The sequence below is a fragment of the Pyrgilauda ruficollis genome, unplaced genomic scaffold, assembly GCF_017590135.1.
Source record: "Pyrgilauda ruficollis isolate IOZ18807 unplaced genomic scaffold, ASM1759013v1 scaffold39, whole genome shotgun sequence".
Classification (NCBI taxonomy): domain Eukaryota; kingdom Metazoa; phylum Chordata; class Aves; order Passeriformes; family Passeridae; genus Pyrgilauda; species Pyrgilauda ruficollis.
The window spans coordinates 5,411,977-5,433,882 of NW_024525378.1; the positions used below are offsets into that span (position 1 = coordinate 5,411,977).

General features: G+C 46.7%; 1 protein-coding gene across 1 annotated transcript in view; it reads left to right on the forward strand.

The window, feature by feature from the left end:
* The window catches only part of CAMTA1 (calmodulin binding transcription activator 1), a 238,540-nt gene that overhangs the window by 124,007 nt on the left and 92,627 nt on the right, over positions 1-21,906 (forward strand). The window contains exon 6 of the mRNA XM_041476559.1: positions 5,720-5,791. Within this exon, the coding sequence (XP_041332493.1) occupies positions 5,720-5,791 (72 nt within the window). The remainder of the gene's footprint in view (positions 1-5,719; positions 5,792-21,906) is intronic.

The window sequence follows — 21,906 nt, forward strand, 5'->3', positions numbered from 1 at the left end:
TGGGGCCAATCTGCACGGGGGAATGTTGAGAATCTCCTGTCGCCTCTGTGAAAGATGCCAGTCACTTGTTTTTAAAATTTTTAAAGTTTAATAGTAATAAAATGGTTATAAAAATAGTAATATAATTAGAGTATTAAAAATTTGGACAATTTGGATTAGGACAATACAAGACAATAAAAACAAAGAGTTAAGGACAGTCCGGGTACCTTTTTCTGGGCAAAATAAGCCCGAAAAAGGACCCATGTTAAGAGAGGATTAACTCTTAGGAGCAATAGCCTGTTGCATATTCATACACCTCATCCATGATGCATAAATTCCATTCAAACAGAGGATTCTGTCTGGTCAGTGTCAACTTCTTCCTCTGAATCCTGACTATGTATTCAGGGCTGAACCAGGCAGGAAGAAGTTACTTTCTTCTGATAAGAGAGCAATAAATTCTTTTTCTCTGAAAGATTTAGATGTCCTGTGGCTGCTATCTCGGTGGGAAAAAAGTATCTTTAAAAAAAGCATCTTACATAGCATAGTTTCTGTTTTAACATTATGTTGAAACCCAAAACTATATTTAACAACACACTACTTAAGAAAATGAATACAGCGTAACTTTGTAACATAACCCATATAATATTAATTTTAGTATTTGCAAAGCCAATCATAAAATACGCATGTTAACATAACACATATAACACATCCTAACAAAACCCATATAATATTCATTTTAATATTTGCGAAAAGCCAATGATAAACCACGCATTTTCCACACCTCCCTGCCTGCTCAGCGTGGCTGTGCCCTGCCAGGGTTGGCACTCACAGCCCCTGTCACTCGTGCCCGGCAGGACCAGGGGATGGATGGCACGCGGCAGCGACTCGGGGCGCTCGCAGCAGCAGCGCTCCGGCTCCTCTGGTCAATCCTGATTCATGGGGTGGGCGGGAGCTGCCGCTGCCTCCCGGCTCCTGCAGCTCACAGGGGAGAGCCTCAGCTGAGCTTTGAATGGGTTTGGAATGGGGCTGTGGCCTCAGCATCCCTGTCCTGAAGGAAGGATGATCTATTGGAGGATGCTCCCATCTCAGAAGGCGCTCACTTCAGAGGTCACACACACACACACAAATTCTGAGGGGTTTCCCCAGTGGTTGCTAATTCAGTGGACAAGAAACCCAGTTTTCAGCTGCCTTGTGTCGCTACAGGACACGAAACAACACCACATGAACACGCTGCTGCTCTCAAGGTAGAAAAGGGAAGTTTATTTTCTGACTCCAACGTTTATAGATTTCCAAAGGTGGCAGTGGATTGGAGGGTGAAAGTGCCACTTCTCCGATGACACTGGACAAACCAACAGTCCATCAAATTTCTCTTCTTCCATAAAAGAATGCAAAACAGTAAGTTGTTTACAGAAAGTGTGTGAGAAAGTTTGCTACAAGAATGCAAACATCAGAAGGCTTAGAAAATGTTAAAAAATCAGGACGACAGCCTCCGTTTTCCAGCTGGGCTCTGCCCTCTCAAAGGCTCAGCAGAGATTTTTTTGGGTGCTGGTTACAGAAATCACAGATGGACAATTGCTCCTACATGTAAAACAAATGTATCACTACAAATAGGTGAGAAATTCCTCTGGTCATGATTTGTATGATTTCTATGAAACCAATTCCAGAGGAATTGGTTTCAGGAAGATTGGATGGTGTCTCTGCTGGGATATGGAAATGTTGGTGAAAAGAATGGCATAGCAGAACCTGTAAGAACAGACTGTGGAGATGTCTGTGATAAAATCACAGAATAATTCTATATATCATGATAGAGATGGGAGAGTGGGGTTTGTTGTTGCATTTTGACTGTATCACCAAAACACAGGTTGCTGCATTGAAGGATGCTCATCTGAGCACTTACAGGCAGCTTTTCCAGTTTCCCCTCCATGCCTGTGCATCCATATGTGCTGCTGCAGGGCTGCTGCTCCTCTGCAGTGCGTGCTGGTTACAGCAGGCAAGGGTGAGAGCAGAGTGTGGCTGGGCTCAGATGCAGCCTCTGCTTCAGGAGACCTGTACCCTGTCATCAGGGTGATGAGAGGAACGAAGCCAGCGCCTCTCTTGGCTTTCCCTGGAGGTTTGATCCATGGCAGCAGTGCTGCTACTGCCAGCAGTGTGCTGCTCCCTGATGGAAATTGGTGGGGAAGCTCTGGAATGGTCAGCAATTACAGAGGGAGATCCCAGCAGCACGGGGATGTACCAGGGAGCTGATCAGCTGCTGGGCTGAGCTCAATCCCACCACGGAGCCAGGAGCAGAGGGCACGGTCCTTTTCCCCAGTAACCTGCACAGATCCTGCTCCTGGTGTCCAAAGGCTGCTGGGGTGTTGAAAGCTGAAGCCTTACCACCAGAAAATTACTCAAGTATATTTTAATAATGTACAGCCATAGGTCTTACGTGATTTGTTCTCTAAAGATTGATTTAGCTTCTTATTAAGGGAATTGGGAATTCAGTGTGAAAATCTGAACAAAATCTAGGCGGTTTTTAGGGTTTTTAAAATATCCACTAGTGTAACTCACCAGGGAGAAGAATTTCAAAGCCTGTCCAACCCTATCTTGAATTTTTGATTCTCCTGCTTTCTTATTTCCATTCCCAAGGTATGCTTGTTAAGAAAGAACACCTCAGCATTATTGTATTATTTTTAAATAAGCCACAATCACTTTAAGGAGCTCAGGATAAAAAAAATCCACTAATAATTTGATTTTATATTCTCCCCTCCCCCTTCCTGCAGTTTTCAGAAGTTTGGTAATGCCAAGTGTGCACTGCATACAAATGGCAGGGCGGGCAGCTGTAATTGCTCGCTCTCCCCTGCTGCCCAGAGAAGGCTTTTCCTCTTTAATTACCCCTGGAATTGTAAAGGGATGAGCAGCAGCAGAGCTGGCAGGGCCAGGCCCTCCAGCAGCAGTGTGGGGCTGCTCAGAAGGTGCCTGTAGCTGCTTCCTGGGGCAGGTGTGGGGGTCTCATAGGGATCCCCAGGGTGGCAGGACACGGTGTGTGCTCAGGACACCCACGGCCACACACACAGGGTCATCTCCAGGGACAAGGACACGCTTCCTGATGGGTGATGGGACCACAGGGCAGCACCATGGGCACCCAGCAGGTCACAGCATCCCCAGAGCCGGGTGTCCCTGGCTGCTCAGGGCTCCTCTGGGGTCAGGCTGATGCCAGCCCCTGCCGTGTTCTCTGCTGAGGTGGCCTTCCTCCTCAGACTGCTCCAAAATGCCTTTTCTCTTCTCCTGGAGATTTTGTAAACTTAAAAGAGAATCATGAAAAAAAAAAAAAAAAATGTTCTCCTCTGTCCAGCCCATTAATTCAGCCTGCTCAGGACAGAATTAACCTTGGCAAGCCTTGCAGAGGAGAGAGTCGTTCTAACCTTAAAAATCTGCTGATTAAAGCTGGTTTCTGGAATTCGATTTCACTTAATGCATTGGCTGGGTGCCCAGCCTGGCATTAACATCTCCACAGACACACAGGCCTCTGCAGCTTTTACCTACCCACTAAAAAATAATTTAAAAAAAATAAAAGAAAACACAGCTCATGAAAGCCCCTTTGCCTGTTTTGAGCAAGAATTCATTTTAAAGCCTGTTTTAGCTAAAGGTTATTACTTCTGCCCTGGTTGTGTGTCTGCTCTGGCCAGGCAGGGTGCTAATTCCACTCTCCTCATTAGTTGCAGAGGGGTGTTGAGCTGGCTGGCTGCTCAGCAGCCCTGGGCCATCCCAGGCAGGGGTCAGCAGATCCGAGTGTAGGAATATCCTACACCCACCTCCCCACAGCCCCCACTGAGCTGCAGATTTTGTGTCACCCACAGAGCTTAGCCCATTAATCTTGAAAATCCTCCAAAACAATGACACACAGATTTCCTAGGTTTCTATTTATATCCTCAACTTTTCCTTACGCATTTTTACCCAAAAATTAATGTAGTTTTTATTGCTGCCATCACTCATTTTGCCTGTGCTCTGCGTGCTGGGCTCCCAGGGTCTGTTTCACCCCTGCAGTGTTTCTGTGCTGCTGTGGTACCTCTCTGTGCCTGTGGGGACAGTCCCTGCTGTCTCTCCAAGGCCAGGAGCTTGCTCAGTGTCTCCTTCATCCCAGCTGCCCAGGTTAGGGCATCCAGCCTCAAAACATCCATCCAGAATCAGATTCTCATGTCCTGCTGCCACGGGGAAAAAAATAAAAGAAAAATTTAAGAAATCCCTTCTAAGTTCTGTGTGCTTTATGAACTCTGTGAGCTGTTAGGATTTTTTTAATGGCTTGCTGGAATGTTGAGAACCAGTTTCATGAAGGTGGGAGGCTTTTGTGTGATTCATTATTGACAGCTCTAGAATTATCTGTGAGCCAGCTCTGGAGAGGGAGGGCAGTGCTCCTGCCTGCTGTGCACCACGAGCTGCACAGAGCCCAGCCTTGCCTTTTGTTTTAATCAGGGCAGAGTTTCGATCGACTCCACAGCAAATTGGGGTGGGAAGCAAGTCAGGGGGTGCTGGAATAGATTGATACATATCTCACAAGGTGGTCCTGGCTGCTGTGAAGGCTGCTCCAGCAGCTCCAGACCAGCTTTCCCATCCTCACTGGGAAGGAAGCAGGTTGGACTGGGAGATGCTGCACCTCCCCAGCTGCTCTCGGGAGTGGGGGGAGAGCTCTGAGTCAGCAGAACTGAGCACTGCAGAGCTTTCCATGCAGCCCCCAGTGCCATGTGCAGGAGTCACTGTCAGGGCAGCTGTTCCCCAGCCCTCAGGAGGGATTTAAATGTTAAGCTTTTCTTTGGATTATTTTCTGCAGGGCTTTTTTCCTCCTCTGTTTTTCCTCCCTGCATTTCAGTGTGTAGAATGTACCCTTGACACATTTTAAAAACATTATTAATCTTTGTCATTTGTGTTTTAAAAATAACTCGGTGATAGCAGCCAGTCCTTAAATCCTGTTTAATTCAGGCTGACCTTGTGAGCAGTGATCCTGGGGAGGGGGAGCTGCTGCAGCCTCCCATGTGCTCACTGAGTGCACATGTCCAGCAGCACAAGCACCCCTCTGTGCTCGGGGTCTTTGCAATTAAAACCAGTTCTGTGGGTTTGGCTTGGCACTGCGTTTGGTTTCCAACCAAAAAGTTCTAACATACTGGAAATTGAGGGGTTTTTTTCCTGCAGAAAGAATTCCTCGGCTTTGCTGATTTCAGTTAATCAGAGAAGCAGAATTCATTAAAAAAACCACAAAAACCACCAAAAAAAGAAAAAAAAAAAAAAAAAGAAACAAACTATATTTTGGCATTTTGCTGTCTAAAATATCTGACAGCATTTCTTTCAGTTTACAAACACAACATTTTCAGTTGAAATACCCAGGAGATAAACCATGGAAAAAAAGATGAACGTGTTGTATTTGCCAAAAAATAAAATTACGATGGAGCAAAGATTCAAAGAGAGCCCCCAGACCAGCCCTGTCTGAGTCATGAGCCCCTGCTGGCTCTGGCCACTCCAGGGTGGGCACCCTTGGGCAGGGGTAGCACAGCAGGGACTGTTAGGGACGGGCTTCTGTGACCTGTAGCAAAGCTTCCAGTGCTTAAACCAGGGTGCCACAGTGCTGTCTGTGCATCACCAGCCCCAGACCAAGGGCAGAACAGTGTCCTCCATTTGTGGGTCACGCTGCTGCCCTGTCCCCAGCACGGCCTCTCGGGATGGTTCCTCCACTAACCTGACTCTGCTTTCTCTCTTTTTGTGTCCCCAGTGCCTGTATGGCTGCTATGTCCATTCCTCCATCATCCCCACGTTTCACAGAAGGTGCTACTGGCTTCTGCAGGTAGGATGAAAATGAGTTCTCTCTCTGGGGTCACCTGGTCAAGCTGCTGCTGGGGGGGTCAGCATCCTGTGCTTTACTATGGGGGATTTTGTTTGTCTGAAAGAGAAATGGGTCTTCTTGGTTGTATGTCTCTGTTTGGAGGGGTTATATATTTTCTCTAGCAATATGGAGCTGATGCCAGCTCATATGTTCTCTAAACATGGAGTTGGCTCAAGTGAGACTTTCTGGAGGTTTCATGTTGTGTTGTTCCATCCTGAAGCAAGGCAGAGCCAGAGAAGTGAATGCTGCTTGGGCATACCATGGTGTAGGACAGAAATTGGCCCTGGGCTGTGCTTGACTTTGAGGAGAGCCCTGGGGCTGTGTTTGAGTTTGGGGTGAACCTTGGAGCTGGCCCTGCAGTGGATCTGCTTTCCTCCAGTGAGATATTTGTCTCCAGGGAGTATTTGAAGTCACTCAATGATTTTTCTTCTGGCTGTTGTGGGAACAGCAAAGTCCCAGGAGGAGTCAAGCCAAATTTTCCTCTTATTTACACAGGGTTTGGGCAGCTCCCCTGGGGCTGTGGGAGTGTGCAAAGGATCTCATGTGGGAATTTGCCCAGGGGGTGTTTGCTGACCCCACCTTTGAGGAGCTGTTCACATTCTTGACTGGTTACTATGGTGTACACAGTGAAAGTAATTTGTTTTCTTTCATTATGAAATTGCACTTGACACATACTGTAAAAATATTGTTTTAAAGATTAAACTCCCATGGTCCTGAAAACAAACAAATCTGAGGAAAGTGACATCTGTTTCTAGAAGCAAATGGAAAATAATTCCTGTTTCTCCCTGGTTTTGCAATTGCAATTCCATATTAAAAAAGAAGGCGCTGCTGCTGTCACTGGGGCAGGACAGACCCCTCCCAACCCACAGAGGATGGTGCCCACACCGTGGACATAATCAAAGGAAACACGCACCAGATGTCACCCTCCTCTGTGGTATCTGTGTGTTCTCAGCTCCGTTTGCATCTGTGGCATAAAAATGCTGTGTGCAAGGAAAGAGGAGATGCTTGGCTGCAGTGGTGGGAGCAGCTCTGCACCTCGCAGAGGAGAATTGTGGCTCCTCTGAAAACACAGCGTGACTGCATCGATCCTGTTCTCTCACGGCTGCCCAGGCTGTGCTTGTTCTCCTCGAGAGCTCCTGGCCCCAGAGGTCAGCTCTCTTCTCTTCGTTTTTCAGCTTTGTATTGCTTTTTCTCGTTGTGATGTGCTCCCTAGAAGTGCTGCTGGCCCTGGCTGCTGTGGCACTTAGCCAGCATCTCCCTGATGGGTTGCACTGCAGCGCTGGAGGATCTCTGAGCTGTTCCCCAGGGTCTGCCTCTTCACGTTCACAGGGTGTGCATCAATGTTTAGTCATTTTCTTTGCTCTGGTAATCACTTTTTGTCAAGAGGATGAGAAGTACATTTCTTAGAAGCCTATTTATAAAATGTGCTGCAGGACATCTCACTGTGGCTGTGGTAGACTGGTATTCCTCAACAAGGACATGCTGTGCCTTCGCTGTGGGAGGAAGAGGGGTCTGTGATTCATGGCAGCATCTCCAGGCACAAACGGGCATCCTTCAGTCATGCGCTCAAGGTTATGCAGGCAGCAGAAAGGAGCTGGCCAAGAATAGATGACACTTCCCTATCTCTGCACAGTGCTTGTGTTCAGCTCCACGGTGAATTCAGGAGCAGTGACACCAGAGAGACAGAAGGTGTTTTGTGCATCTCCTTCAGAAGCTTTCGCTTCAACAGCACTGGTAAATGAGTTTGGTATTCAAAAATAGGTATAGCCAGGGCAATGTGTAATATGTTCAGCTTTATAGTTCACTGAGGCACATGGGTGACTTTCCCTTTTTTTGGGGAGACGTTCAGCACCTTCCTCTCTGTGCTCTCTGTGCAGTGTTTGGTCAATGGGGAATAAATACAATTAGTCTGCGATGTTGTCTATGTTTTATGGGATGATCTTCCTCCCAGTCCTATTGTCAGGTTAGATATCGATTAAAAATCCACACACAAATGTTCTTGATCTTTTCTGCCTCACATTTTCAGTGTAAAGGCCAGGACTCAAACCAGCCACAGGGACTCAGAGCCTTTCTCATGCATTTACATGGCGCCGTAACCATTAATTATGTGGTGATGTCCAATTTCTTACTTAAACAACTTTGTGTTGTCATTTATGATTGACATGATGTGCCTGCTCCCTGCAGACTGGTCAGAGGGATGAGAAATGAGAACCAATCATCTGGAACTGCATGATTCAGTTTTCTGGGTCTCTGCTGGAAGTTCTTAGGCTGTTGGCAGACACCGTGGTGCTGGCAGCTGTGGCTGGGGTCTGCTGCATGGGGCCTCCACCTCCTCTCTCTTCTGAAGGAGTTTCACGTTTCTGTGACATTTCAAGCTTTCTTGACAATGGATTTTAAGTGCTGCCTTACCCCAAAGACGTTAATATTTGTAACAGGTGCTGTAATTTCCAAGCCAGCATTGACACGTTCCTGCTGGACACGGTCCCGACCTGGGCACTGGCAGCCTCTTGCATGGATGCTCTCTTGGCCACTCACTCTTGGGCCTGAATGAAGAAAGCATGCCCAAGGTGGTGGTTTCCCACATTTAGTTCTCATATTTTTCTTTTGATTATCTGATGTCTAGAAATATGAGATCATGGTGAGTGACACAGGCAGAGAAGATGGGGGTGAGGACACGAGTGGCCTCTTCACAGGTGGCTGAGGAAGGCACCTCAGTAGAACTTCAGTTTTTTATTGTTTTACTTTATCTGTTTGCTTCTGAGAAGGTGCAGAGCCCTGGCTGTCCACAGTTCACTGAATGTGGAGCAGAGCTGCTGAAACCTTTTCTGAGATGGGGTGGTGGCAGGTCCCAGCCTCCTGCAGAGGCTGTGGCACAGCTGTGACTCTGAGTGCGCTGGTTTGTCACCAGCAGGACTCAGGCTGCCCCTGTCAGACCTTCAGCCTACTACCAGATTTTGTGTCAATGGAAACAGAAGAGGAAAACCCCCTGTTTGTAGTTGTACTGACTAATGGAGGGAAAATGTGGGTTCTCAGACATGGATGATTTTCAAACATTGGCACAGCTGAGCAGGGAGATGCAGCATTCCCTTCTGTGTGCTGGAAATTGGCACCCCAGGAGCTGAAAATTAATCTGGCTGCCAGACTTCTGGGCAGGCTGCTGCTTGCCAGGGTTCCAGGGTTCACCCATGGACTGTGATGGGCCCCTTGCTCACTCCCACTCCTGTGCTGCACAGCTGCAGGTGCTGAGCTCATTGGATGCTCATCGTGTTCCACCTGTAGCAGATACTGATGTCTCCTTCAGTGCTGCTGTTCAGGTGCTATGGGCATGGGAGGGAATACATATTTTAAAAGTGTTGTCCTTTTTCTTTATTAAAAAGTACACAAACTGTGCTATAGGATCATGCTAAAAACTTGTAAATTTAGACCTCCTGGCCAGTCAAACAAATGAAGATAACAAGCCTTGGAGAGAGGTGGCAGAGAGCTGTTTCACATTGCACATGCATTAAGTGCTCACTGAATAATTCAGAATTGGTGCAGAAGAGTGTCAGTGGCACTGTTGTGGCAGGTGAGCCAAGGAAGCAGAGTGGGATGCAGGCACAAGGACACACCAGAGCTCCACAGAGCCCTGCTGTAAATCCAGTGTTTGCCAGTAATTGCTGAAATGTGATAATCCAGTTCTCTGGGAGCCTGGGGGAAAACTGCATTTCATCTTTATTGCTCACACACTCACAGGATGCTCCCAGCAGCCATTGAAGTCATGGAATACTTTTCTGTAGGGTAGGAAATGGCAGGAGAAAGTCAGGGACATCAGCAGTCCTGCCAGGTGTAATATCCAGGCAGGATGTCTGCCACAGAAGGAGCAAGTGGGAGATGCTGGGGGGGCACTGGTGGTGGGCATTAATTGGGTAGTGGTCTTTAATTACTGTTCTTGTGATTCTGTGTGCACCAGCTGTGCCTTGCAGAGTATGTGTAAGCATTGATTGAATGTCAGAGGCTTTTGCAATATTCTCTCTTTACTCTGTTTTTTCCTGAATTCTTCCTTCTGATACACTTGAATATTCAGCAGTTTGTTACTATGAGTGTCTGCACTGATGCTTGATGCCCCCTGAGTGTGTTCCCTTCCCAAAATACATCTTGTCTGAAAGCTGTGGGCAGAAAATATCAAGACCTAAAACTCATTTAAAATGTTCTACATGACATCTGTCACTGTCCTGCATAAATTTAGTGTTTGTTCTATATTTTTTTGCTATGGTTTTCCATTATGCCCTAAACAAGAGGAAGCCCTTCCCATTTATTTTTGATAGCACCCCGTCAGAGCAGCATTTCCCTCTCTGATCACTTGTGCTGTGCTGTGTCAGCAGCATCTCCTGCCTCCCTGGCTGGAGCAGCGACAGACAGCTTGAGGATTTGGGGCTTTTTCAACATAAATTGGAAGCATTACAATCTCATAAAATTTCTCAAGACTTTTGCTTAGTAATGGGTTTTTATTTTTCATTTGGGTGAAATAAAAGTGGCTGGGCAATAAAGCACAGAAAATGCTGTGCTGCACATGGGCACTTAGCTGGGTCCTGTGTGTTGGGGTGGGGTGTGAGCGAGGCCTCGGCACAAGGAGCCTGGGCATTTTTGCTAATGGGATTATAAACTGTTGCTGCTGTGCTGGCACGTGTTCCCAAAATGTGTTCTAGCCTGTGTGATGAAATTAAGTGGTATAGCAGTACAGCAGAGCATGGTCTGTGGTACTGAACCACCTGCAGTGTGGCTGCACATCCCAGCCATGGTTGGGATACTGGTGCATGTTCACAGAGCAGACTTGTGGCTCCTGTTCCCAGTGCCCTGAGTGCATGTGGAGCTGTGCTGGAGAGGAGACTGTGTCTGGGGAGACCAAACAGCAGTTCCAGGAGAGCAGAATGTCCTCTGTGAGCTGCAGCAGCAGGGGTGCTTTTGGTACCAGACGTTGGCAGGATGCAGCAGTCAGTCCTCTTGTGTTATCACTTGGCTTCACGATGCACAAGCATTTTCAGAGGATGAGGAAGTTGTGGGTACCCTTTTCATGCTTCCTTAACGTGCCTTTGGCTTGATCTCTCTGAAGGATGCTCTCTCCTTTCATCTCACCAGCTCTTCTGAAGGCACCGTGCTCGTTGCTGTGTCCCTGCTGCCGTGCAGTCACTGCAACAGCCATGTCTCAAGATTTCCCATCATGTTTTTCAGGGTTCACTAAAGATCTGAAATACTCATGGAATTGGTGGAGCTGTGCAAAAATTATTGCTCAGTCCAACTGAAATTCCAAGGGTTATGTGAACTCTTTTGTAATAGTTGTCCAGTTTCATTGTTTTGATTTTCCTTTTTTTTTTTTTTTTTTTTTGGTCACATGCCTAACATACTGACTCCTGAAAGTGAATTTCAGGGAAACTATGTAAGAGAAGCAAAGGGTCCTGTGCATTCTGCTCCAGACCACCCTGTGGAGTGTCACAGAGAGCACAGCTTGTGTGCTGCTGGAGGAAGGACAAACCCTGGGGCTCTGTTTGTTGGGACAGCCACCTGCATTTGCAGCCATCCTCTCACGCGAGATGGCAAAAATAAATCAGGATGTTGCTTCCATGAGAAGAATTTTCCCTGACAGAAATCTACAGCAGATAACGTTGAGCTGTGGCTCGGGCTGGGCTGTGCCTGTATCTGCCTGGATCCCTATGAACCAGAGACTCTGCAGGGTGGGTGAGGTGGGGCTGCAAGAGCAGCAGCACGAACCCTCTGCTGATGTTCCAGTGAAGGGGAGGCAAAGAGGATTACAAATGAACTGGTGTGTCAAAGGCTGGAAATGTTTTAGCAGGAGTGCTTTATCTTTTGTAATGTTTTTATAAATTATTTATTAACACACTTGCTGCATTTTCCTGAGAAATTGGGTGGAAGAGCAGAATGTATAGACGGCAGACTATATTCCAGAAGAAAGACGCCTGTGATTAAAAAACAATTTCCAACCCTTTCAAACACATAACTTTATTTTAGACAAGCGGGCTTCTATTTTTGTACTGCTCTCCACCATTTTAAAGAAAATCCCGGATTCGTTCCCTAGATATATGAGGAGACTGACGTTAATGCGAGCAAACTAAAAAGCAGTCAGAGTGCTTCAGTTGTTGCTTAAATAATCTGTTGTCATTTATAGAAGGGATGCATTTCCCAAACTGCTGGGGGATGTGCCTGGGTTGCTGATGGAGAGAAGTTCTGGCAGGGGAGACAGAGAAAAGGCCAAAACGTCTCCAACTCCCACAGAAAGGGAGAACAGGTTTGGTGCTTTCAGCTCTTGGTGGAAATAACGCCCCATTTGGCCTGGATGCTTGACCCAGGGGAGGGAAAGCAGTGGTGGAAATAATGCCCCATTTGGCCTGGATGCTTGACCCAGGGGAGGGAAAGCATTGGCTCTGTTCTCTTTGGGGGCTGCAGCTCTATCATGCACCACAGCATGATTGGAGAGCAGCCACAGTGTGCCTGCTTGTGCCTCATCCAGCAGCTCGGCGTGAACAGGAGCTCCTGCCTTACCTAAAATGAGTTTTGCCCCTGTGGCTGCAAAGGGACCCAGCAGCAGGGGTGGGAGAAGCCTGCTGTCAGTGGGGAACATCAGCATCTCAGCAGGGCCACCAAGAAGTGACACCACTGGAAGCAGGATTACTTGTGCTTCAGCTCCCACCCCTGTGTTCTCCTGGGAAGACCCCACAGAGTGGAACTGTCATCCCTGTGATTCTGCCCTGGTTCAGGCCAGTGGTGCTGTCACCGAGACATCCTCGCAGCAGGGATCGCAGCCATGCGGCAGCACAGCCCAGCTGGAAATGAAATCAAACCACAGGCTCCAAGACACTTATTAATATGCTCTGTATACTGAGGATTAGGCTTTTGGTGACACTTAAATTGAATTCTAGTGCTATTTTGAAATATATAATACACTGAATTTACTTCACCTCAGGTTTGAGTTAATGGTTTATTAAATTATGCACCTTGCAGTAGTGAAGCTGTTTCCTGGTGTAGGACACCGAGCCTTGCAGGAGCAATGCAGCAATTCTGCTGAGCTCACCCACGTCCTCCCTGGTCAATTATTAGGTCTGCAGGTGTCGGTGAATGTATTATACTGTTGGCTGGAGTTTCACCCTCACTGGAGAGTTATAATTGGGGCTTGAGTTGGGAATTCTGTAGTGAAGCAAATTACAATTTGAGTTTAGAGATCTGGAGTTTGTTCTGGCGTGGGCAGCAGAGGACTTGGAGCAGATGCTGCCAATGCTGAAGTCTCTCTTTCTAATGCAGGATATTTTTTCCTTTAATATGCAGTGTTTTGGCCTGCAGTGAGTTACTCTTGTATTTTATTTGTTAAGGAACACTTTTGTAAGTGTTTTGGATAAATCACTTCCCAGGTGCCTGCAGGTTTGAGTGCTCTTCCTTCTATCCTCTGCCTTTGTAAACGTCTTGCTGATTACCCTGGTTGCTTTTATTCTCAAAATAATCTTTCATTTCTGAAGGAGTCTCTACTCCCTTTCTATCAACTGGCTGCCTCAGCTGTCACTGACGTCTGCGCTGCCCTGGGTTAATGAAGCTGTGATGCCTCTTGTGTCTCACACTGCCTCAGTGGTGTGAAGTGAAGACTCTCCATCCCTGTCACCTCCCACAGCTGCCACCTGCATCCTGCCACCTGATCCCACCTGGGATGCATCACTGCATCCCTCTCTCCACACCCATGGTGATGTCGTGGCTCAGACCAGTGGATGGCAAAGTGGCTGTTAGACCCATGAATGCATACACGGTGCATAAGGCAGTAAAGGCTCTTAAAAAGAGCCCCAAGTTCATGGTGTGCACTATAAAATGCTGTGCTCACCTCTGAGGCTGTGGAAATGGTGTGTAGGGACCACAGCCTTAGTCCTCTGTGAGATCATGGTCTTCTTTAGCTTAGTAATGAAGGGGCAAAAGCCAGAGGAGAAAGACCAACCTTAATGGCTTTTACTCCTGGACAGGCAGTGTTCCTAAGGGGATCATTTTCTGTGTCAAGGAAAAAGTGCACAATTTTTATCACTGTACATTTTTTTCCATTAAACATCAGCTTTGCCTCTGCTCCTCGTGCTGCCGTGGGGTGTGTAACCTACAACTGTCTGCTGCCTCACAATGCTTATTGGCCATGGGCAGCAAAAAGGCACGGCAGAGTGAAATAGAGGTTGAAGTTTTTATCAGTTTAAGCCACTGTGAAATCTCTTCTTCCCAGAAAAGCAGATTTCCCAATAATGTCACCAGGACAGAATAAGTCTGTTTGACTCAGTGTGCCTTCACACTGTTCCCCTTGTGGTGTGGCAGAAGGGAATGGCTGCTCCCAGTGGTCCCCACGGTACCTGGAGCAGTGGGACACACACCACTGCCCTTCTGCTGAGCTCTCATGACATCCACCATTCCTGGTGCTGCCCTGGCCAGAGCAGTGGGACACACACCACTGCCCTTCTGCTGAGCTCTCATGACAGCCACCATTCAGCTGAGCCACCACAGCACTTTCTGCTGGAGAAGGGAGAGAGGAGGTTGCTCTCCCTGTGGAATGGTGAAGATTTTCACCATTCTTTGATTATCTTTGTTTGTGGCACTCTTCAAAAGCTGGTGCCAACAGCTCCATAATTGCAGTCTTTATTTCTGAATACAGAATGCTGCTGTTTATTCCTCTCTATAGCTTAGACTTGAGTCACTTTCTGTAGGGATTCTGCTGTTTTCAAGACACAGCACTGGTGTCTGAGTGTTCTGGGGTGCAAGGACCTTTTCAGGTTGGTTCAGCCAAGCATCTCAGAGTCTTTCAACCCCCATTGACCAGCACAGATGCAGTGTCTCTCTGTGATTTTACATAATGATTTTCTGAACAATGCCAGTCAACTTTTGCTTATCTCATGCTTCTGCATTTCCTTGAGCTGCCCTGCTGGGAATTTGCTTTACATGCATAGTGTAAAACCTTATAGTTTTCCTAATAGAAGATTCATCCCCTCCTTGGTCTGCAGTGGAGAATGGAGCCACAACATCAATTCAGCCATGAACAGTCTGAGCAAGGTGCAGATCCAGCCCCAGCTCCTCCTGCAGCTCTTGGCACTGGCACAAAGAGCTCCAGCATCAAATACTGTTGTTCTTTTGGGTTTATTGAACAATAAATCCATCACAAAAATATGCAGGAAGAAAAATGAATGCAACATCTCTCAAGGTCACTGGTTCCACGGAGATGTGACTGCGTGGTGTGTCCTGTGACACAGCAGACACACGAGTCCTGTAGCCATGTCCTCTTTTAATGAAAAAAACAGCAAATACATCCTGTAACCTGCTACCTGTGCAGTGCAGCACTCTGATAAACAGTAATTATAACTATTATGGGATGTCATCTCCTCTCTGCCATTTATTGACCTTTTCTTCAGTGTAATTTTCTTCTCAGGGGTCCAGGTAGCTCAGTTCTTCCAAGGAAGAACTGCCGTGTGAGCATCTGGGCAACACAGCCACCAAGCCTGCTCAAGTGCTGAAAGATGCTCGATTTTAGACTTGTTTAAAGTTTACATTACAGTGACAAATCTGGAAACCTCTGAGAGAAGTTTTTTTCTGAATTCTGCTTGTAGTTGTTGGGGGGAGAAGAAGTTAAAAGTGTTGGGTGCTGGGATGCTGCTAAAAGAAGTTGACTGAAATAGCTTTTCTGCTTGTAATAGAATTTCAGATCCTAGAGCCTTTCAAGCTCAAAGTGACCCAAAATCATTTGCACAGTAAGAAACATTGTCCTTCCAGGGAACCAGCCCCTCATTTTTGGGTTTTGTAGAATCAGACAGGAAATCCATTCCAGGTTCAGAAAATAATGTGACCAAGTGAGTTTTGGAGGGACAGCTCTGAATTTGGGAGAAGAGGCAGTGTCACGTTTGGGTTTTAACAAGTTTGCTGAAATTGTGTGAATTCACATTGTCAGCTAAGAATATCAATTGCTTTAAAATGTCACCTTCTTCACAGCTTTCCTCTGTGTGAAGCAGACCTAGGCATTGCCTTCAGGCATGGCAGAGGGGAGATCATGTGTCCCCCTCCCCACAATGTTCATGCAGAGCATCCCTCCCCATAGCTCCCCACTGCCCCAGTGCTGCAGGGACTGCGTGGGCTCCAGTTCCCACCCTCCCACTTGGGTTCCATGGGAGGAGGGAGAGGATGTGGAGTGGGCTTGATTAAAAAGTGCTTTTGCTTTTTCTCCTGAAGGATGTTTGCAGTGAAAACTGTACGTGAAATTTATACTCCTCTCATATGATTCTGACTGGTTTTAGTGCACAAATTCTCAGAAGAAAATGTATTCAATAAAAATTTGATGTGGAACTATAGCTCAGCAGAATCTTTTTTAAGAAATCCAGCTCTGGGATATTTATTTTGTATCTAGTTTCAGTTTTAGTGCCTATTCCTCCTGCAGATGCCCTCGTTAGCCTGCTAACAGCTCATGAAGAGTTCAGCCCCTCTCCTGCCCTCATTCTGGGCATTCCTGCAGTGCCTGTGGGGAAGGTTTGTGGGGAAGCACAGCTGTGTGCAGTGCTACTTAGGGCTGCTGCTGTTGGCTTTTTCCATAAGCAAATCCTGCTTTTTGTTCATGAGGAATGCAGAGGGCCCAGGGCTCAGCTGAGAGGGGGGCTGAGCCTGAGGCAGGTAAAATGTTGCCAGGCTGGTGGACACTGATGTGGCCAACAAGAACAAGGTGTGCTTGGTTTGTAACAACTCTGCTGGGAAATAGCTTTAGCAGGAAAATGCAATAATTCTGGATTTATTCTCCTTTGAAGCTCAGCTTGCAAAAGGAGATGGTTTAGGGGAAGTAGGAAAGGAATCCAGGATGGCCACAATGAAAATTGCAGGGTGGACCTGTGAGCCCCCAAAGGTCCTTGTGGGGGAATAATGTCCCTTTGGGCTGTATCAGGATGTGATCCTGGGATGGGTTAGTCTTGGTGTGTAGGAGAGAAGAGACAGAATTCTTTCCAGGCTTTGCAGCAATTGATAGTGATGAGCCTGGCCTCCTAATTTCCAGCCCTTGTTCCAAAAGGTTCCTGTTTCTTTCCCAAAATTGCAAGTGAGCAGCACTTCCCAAGCCAAGTGTTTGTCCCACTGCCTCCTCCCACCTGGTGCTGGGAGCAGTGTCCCAGGTTGTGGTGCCTGAGCAGGCACAGAGTCACTCCTCAAACAGAAATCCCAAGGCTGAATCCTTTGCTCCGTGTTTCAGGAATATCTCAAACAGGTTTCTGGTCCGCTGCCCCCTGAATCACCGCCTCCTCAATGCATTTTAATGCAGAGCCGAGCCTCCAGGCAATCGAGGGCTTTTTCCTAAGGTTTAGTGATAAACTTGTGTCTCCTGTGAGTGAGCAATCTGCTGCTTCACCACTTCTTTCAATTTAGAAGGGAGTACACAGAAGCCCTCTTGCAAAAACATTTATTGTATCGAGCAACACTGGAGGGTTTGGGTTCTACTTCTCCCGTAATTTTTTTTTCTTTACTTCTAGTGTTCTCATATCAGATTTTCACTGGAAAAATACTACCCAGAAGCATGGAAAATGGCATATGGCTCTATGAAATATACCCCCATCTAGGATACACCATGTTTTTATTTTGTGACAGTCCAAGATTCAGTGCGTGGCCTAAATATTGTGGCATCCTATTTTATTTTTGAATTGTTGGATGGACTAGACGCTATAGCTCATGGACAGCACTACCATTTTTCCCTGTGGTTTACCCTTTTTCTAGATTACTGTCTCTTAGTTTCAAAATGGAACAGGATTTCTCCCTGGTTTATAAATTAGGGCCATACTCCAGCAGCACCCAGTAGTGCTGCCATATTTTAGATGGTGTCAGGATTTCTATTAAAAACCTTATTTTTCAGAGGTTTAGAGCTGAGCCATAAAAATTGGCTGTGTGTATGTATAACAGCTGCAGCTCTGTCATGCAGAGGGGGTGCTAGCATGTAGTTCCTGCAAGCAGAACAAACCACACTTCCCACATGCATTTATACATAGAGCTCTGTATAATTGTATTAAAACTCAGTGTAAGATTGCACTAAGTTTTTGTTTCAAAGTTAATTGCTTGGCAGTCAGGAAATGCTGCCTTTGGCAGGGGTGTGGGAGAGTTGCCAGAGGGGTGCTGGGTCCCAGGGAGTTCTGATCTGACCAGATCTTGAACCAGAGCTGTGAGACAGGACACAGCCTTTCTCAGGGCTGACAAGTGGATCTGCTGATGGTTTTGCATACCTGGACTGATTAGCTTACTCACCGAAGTATATCTGGCCCACACAATAAAAATTGGCCATGAATACCTCTGTTCTACCAAAAGAGACCCTGAGAACAGAATTGCACCCAGGCTGTACCTCTGATAATACCTACAAGCCTAACGTGCATCTGAACGTGTACCATGGGTGGGTTTTCTTCTTGTGTTGATGTGTAAGATACCACCAGCCTCCTTTTAATAGCCCTGCATAATGCTCACACCTGCTGCAGTGTAATTTGCTGCATTTCCGCAAATAAGCTGAAGGGAGTGAAGAATATCATCCCTCAGTGCCCTGAGCTCCTGTCAGAGGAGACAAACTGGGGCTGTTCGTGGCCTCACACAGCTGTGAGGGTGTCCTTCCACTGCAGCTCCAGCAGCCACCAGCACAGGGCTGCTTCAGGTTTGCAAACACCCAGATAATGAAGGGCACAGTTTCGAGCTGAATGTCAAAAACCAAAAAAAAATAACCCCAGACAATCTGCAAGTTGTTGAGAACCTCACTGCAGCTAGATGCGTCTTCCGTGACATTTTGGCTCTCGTTGGCTTTCCATCTGCAGGAGTTTTATGTCAGTGTCAGACAGGCCTGTCTTTAAGCTCATGTTTTTCTGTGTGATAAGGCATTCTGACCTTAAGTGCTGTTGGCCCGTGTTAATTCTCACCTCGAAATTCTGCCTGGTCAGATCTCTCAGGTGCTGTGGTGGTGAGCACAGCACAGGCTGGTTCTGCTTTAAAACTCTCATTGAATTCCTGCCAGGAGCACATTTTTATCATCTTCTCCCCAGGTGCTCCATGGGATTTCCCATATGAATTCAAACCTGGGCAGCAGCATTGTGTTGGCTGTGTAAGATGTCACGACAGGGTGTGTGGCATTATGGCCATGGGGGTGTTGTCCCACAGCTGACCCTGCTCCACCTCCCTTCAGTGCTAACAGAGCTCAGCCACGTTCCTGAACACACCTGCACAGCCTCGTTAATTAATATCATGTTTTACATTCTATTTTAATAAAGCCTTTTCATTACAGAGCTTGTTCCCTTGGTAGGATAAATTGAAATTCTTTGTGAGAGCATTATAATTAAGCTGTAGTGCAATGGGTAGGGATGTGTGTATGGGTACAAATTGAAAGAAGAGAAATTTAGGTTAATAGAGGAGATTCTTTACTAGGGAGGTGGTGAGACACTGGAACTGGTTTCCCAGGGAGGAAGTGGGTGCCCCAACCCTGGAGGTCAAAGCCAGGTTGGACAGGGATTGGAACAACCTGGGATAGCTGACCCTGCCCGTGGCAAGTGGGGGTTGGGATTGGATGGTCTTAAAAGTGCTTGAACCCTTCCAAGCACTTAACATTCTGTGATTCTGTGTGTCTTGCTCAGGAAGTGTCTGTCTTCAGTGTCTCAACAGCAGGCAATACCAGCAGACTCAGGCAGTGCTCCCTGCTGCCCCCGAGGTACTGTTTCAGCCCCAGGTCACATTTCACAGGCTAGAGAGATGGAAAACAACCTCTCCAAGGCAGCAGCTCCCCAGCTTTTGGCTCACTGGACGATTGCAGCTCTCAGACGTGCCTGTGGTGGCTGGGGCAGCAACAGCAGGCAGGTTTCAGTGCTGAGGTTGGTTCTGCAGGTGATTTATTTACCACAGGCTGGAGCTGGGGGCTGTTTCCAGGTGGAGATGGAGCAGTGAGGGGTCTGCCACAGGGAACAGCTTTGGGGCGTTTCTCCAGTTTAGTGTAAAATACCAAGAGTGGCAATACAGGAGGTGAAATACTTTGTTATTTTAGGTCTGTTGTGCCTTGCTCCTGCAGTTTAAAAATCAATACACCTGGTGCATCCACAGCTGTTCATGATGGGTAGAGTTGCTTTGATGAGCGTAAGGAAACAGGGGTTCACCGTGGGGTTAGAGCATCCCTGTTCAAGAAATGCAGTTCAGCAAGAAGAGGCAATGAAGTTGTGTCAGAATTACTTGAGAATTTAGGAACAGATTTTTATTTTCTCTTTGACAAAAACTAGGGTTTATAAAAAGAGAGAAAGCTTGCCTGGGAGGGGCAACCTCAGGGAGGCTTATTTACGAGTTGTGCAGCAAGGAGATGGAAATGCTTCATTAGCAAGCAGCAGTGCATGCTAGCTGGAGAAGATCCTAATGGAGTAAATTAGGAGGGAAACATCTGTTGCTTTCTGTTTTGGTTTTAGTACTCAATCTGGTGCTAATTCTGGCCTTTTGTGACCTTTTAATATGTCCCCTCATCCTAAATATGAGACACATTTTGTTCATTAGTTGTGGATGTGTGTTGCACTTTTGAACAGAGTTCATCTCTACCCTTGAGGAGAGATTTACTTCCTTCTTGTTTTCCTTCCTTCCAAAGACCTTGCAGGCAAAATGTTAGAGGTGGAGGGAATGGAGAGGTAGTAAAAGCCTGAGCCAGGCAGAGGAAGATGTGTGTGCATAGATATATGAGATGCAAAGTTATGCCTTCTTCCACCATTTGTATAATGATTTTATCATTAAAAAATGACAGCTTACAACTGAAATTTTAAGTCTTGATGGTTTATACAAAATTTATGGCGTGTTCAGGAAAAAGTATTTCTCACAGCTACATGTATAAATAGCCAGGTTTGATGCAAAGAGAGAGGTGGCATGCAGAAATTGCCTTCCTAAATCCTAGTTTTTCCACCAACTGATATTGTAGTGGCAGACACAGATCTGCTCTGCTGCTCCACGAAATCTGAAGAGCTCCCCTGTTTCCAGGGAAGGGGACAGGAACCAGGGGGTGGTCTCTGTCTGGAGCATCAATGCTGCAGGTCTGAGTTGCTCAGCACCAAGTTTGCATTTTCAGAGTTTTGTTCAAGGCTTAAAACACTTGCTCAGATTAATGACCAAAAATGTCAAATGTGTCCGCAGCTAATTATTCATTAGATGCGTAATTAGTGTGAGATGATCATGACATTTTACTGTTATTAATTTTTATACCCCAATAGGAATTAAATCAGGCTGCAGTCACAGAACAACAGTTGGAACTGGCACTGGAGATGCTGTTGAGGAGCTGCAGGATGCTCCTGCTCCTGGCTCTGAGGGAGCACTGGTGCTCCTGGGTTTCCTGAGATCAGTTCTTGACTTGCTCTTGTATCTCTGCTCTCAAGGGAGGGCTGCAGGATGCAGGCAGCCAGGCAGAGCCTCTGAAATACTAAGCCTAGTTGGCTCCATTAAAAGCAATGATAAACTCCAAAAAAGCAAAGCCAAACGTTTTGGGTTCTGTTCATCAGAGACTGGCGGGTTTCTGGCTTTGTTGTCTTTTAATACCCCAAGAACAGATGCAGGTTGACAAGTGGCATCAGCCAAGGGACTCAGCTTTATAAGTTTGTGTTGAAGCAAGCTTGGAAGTAGCCAGCTGAAATCTAATTTGTAGCCAAGTGGAATAAATTGGAACTGATAGTTATTCAATTAATGGCATGGGCAGCAAGGTGAGGTCTCCTCTCAAAATAGCAGAATAAGTTTCTTCTCATGGAGGTTTGGGAAAACGGGGCACAGCACCAGGTTTTCTATCAAGTCCAGCCATTAATCATCTGAGTAGTGGGAGGGAGATGTGGTTATTATAGAGAGGCTCAGCAAAACAGTTGGAGTGAGCACTTCCCAAAATGGTGCTGGAATCCAAGCCTGACCCAGTGGACATGCCCTGGAGCCTGCCTGGAGCTGAGGATTCCCTGGGCAGCACCTCAGTCCTGCAGGAAGCAGCAGCAGAAGCAGGCGTGGGCTGTCCTCTGCTCCTCGCTCCTCCAGGCACCTCTGGCATCCTGGGCACAGAGACTCAATCTCTTCTGTCACTCACCTGCTAA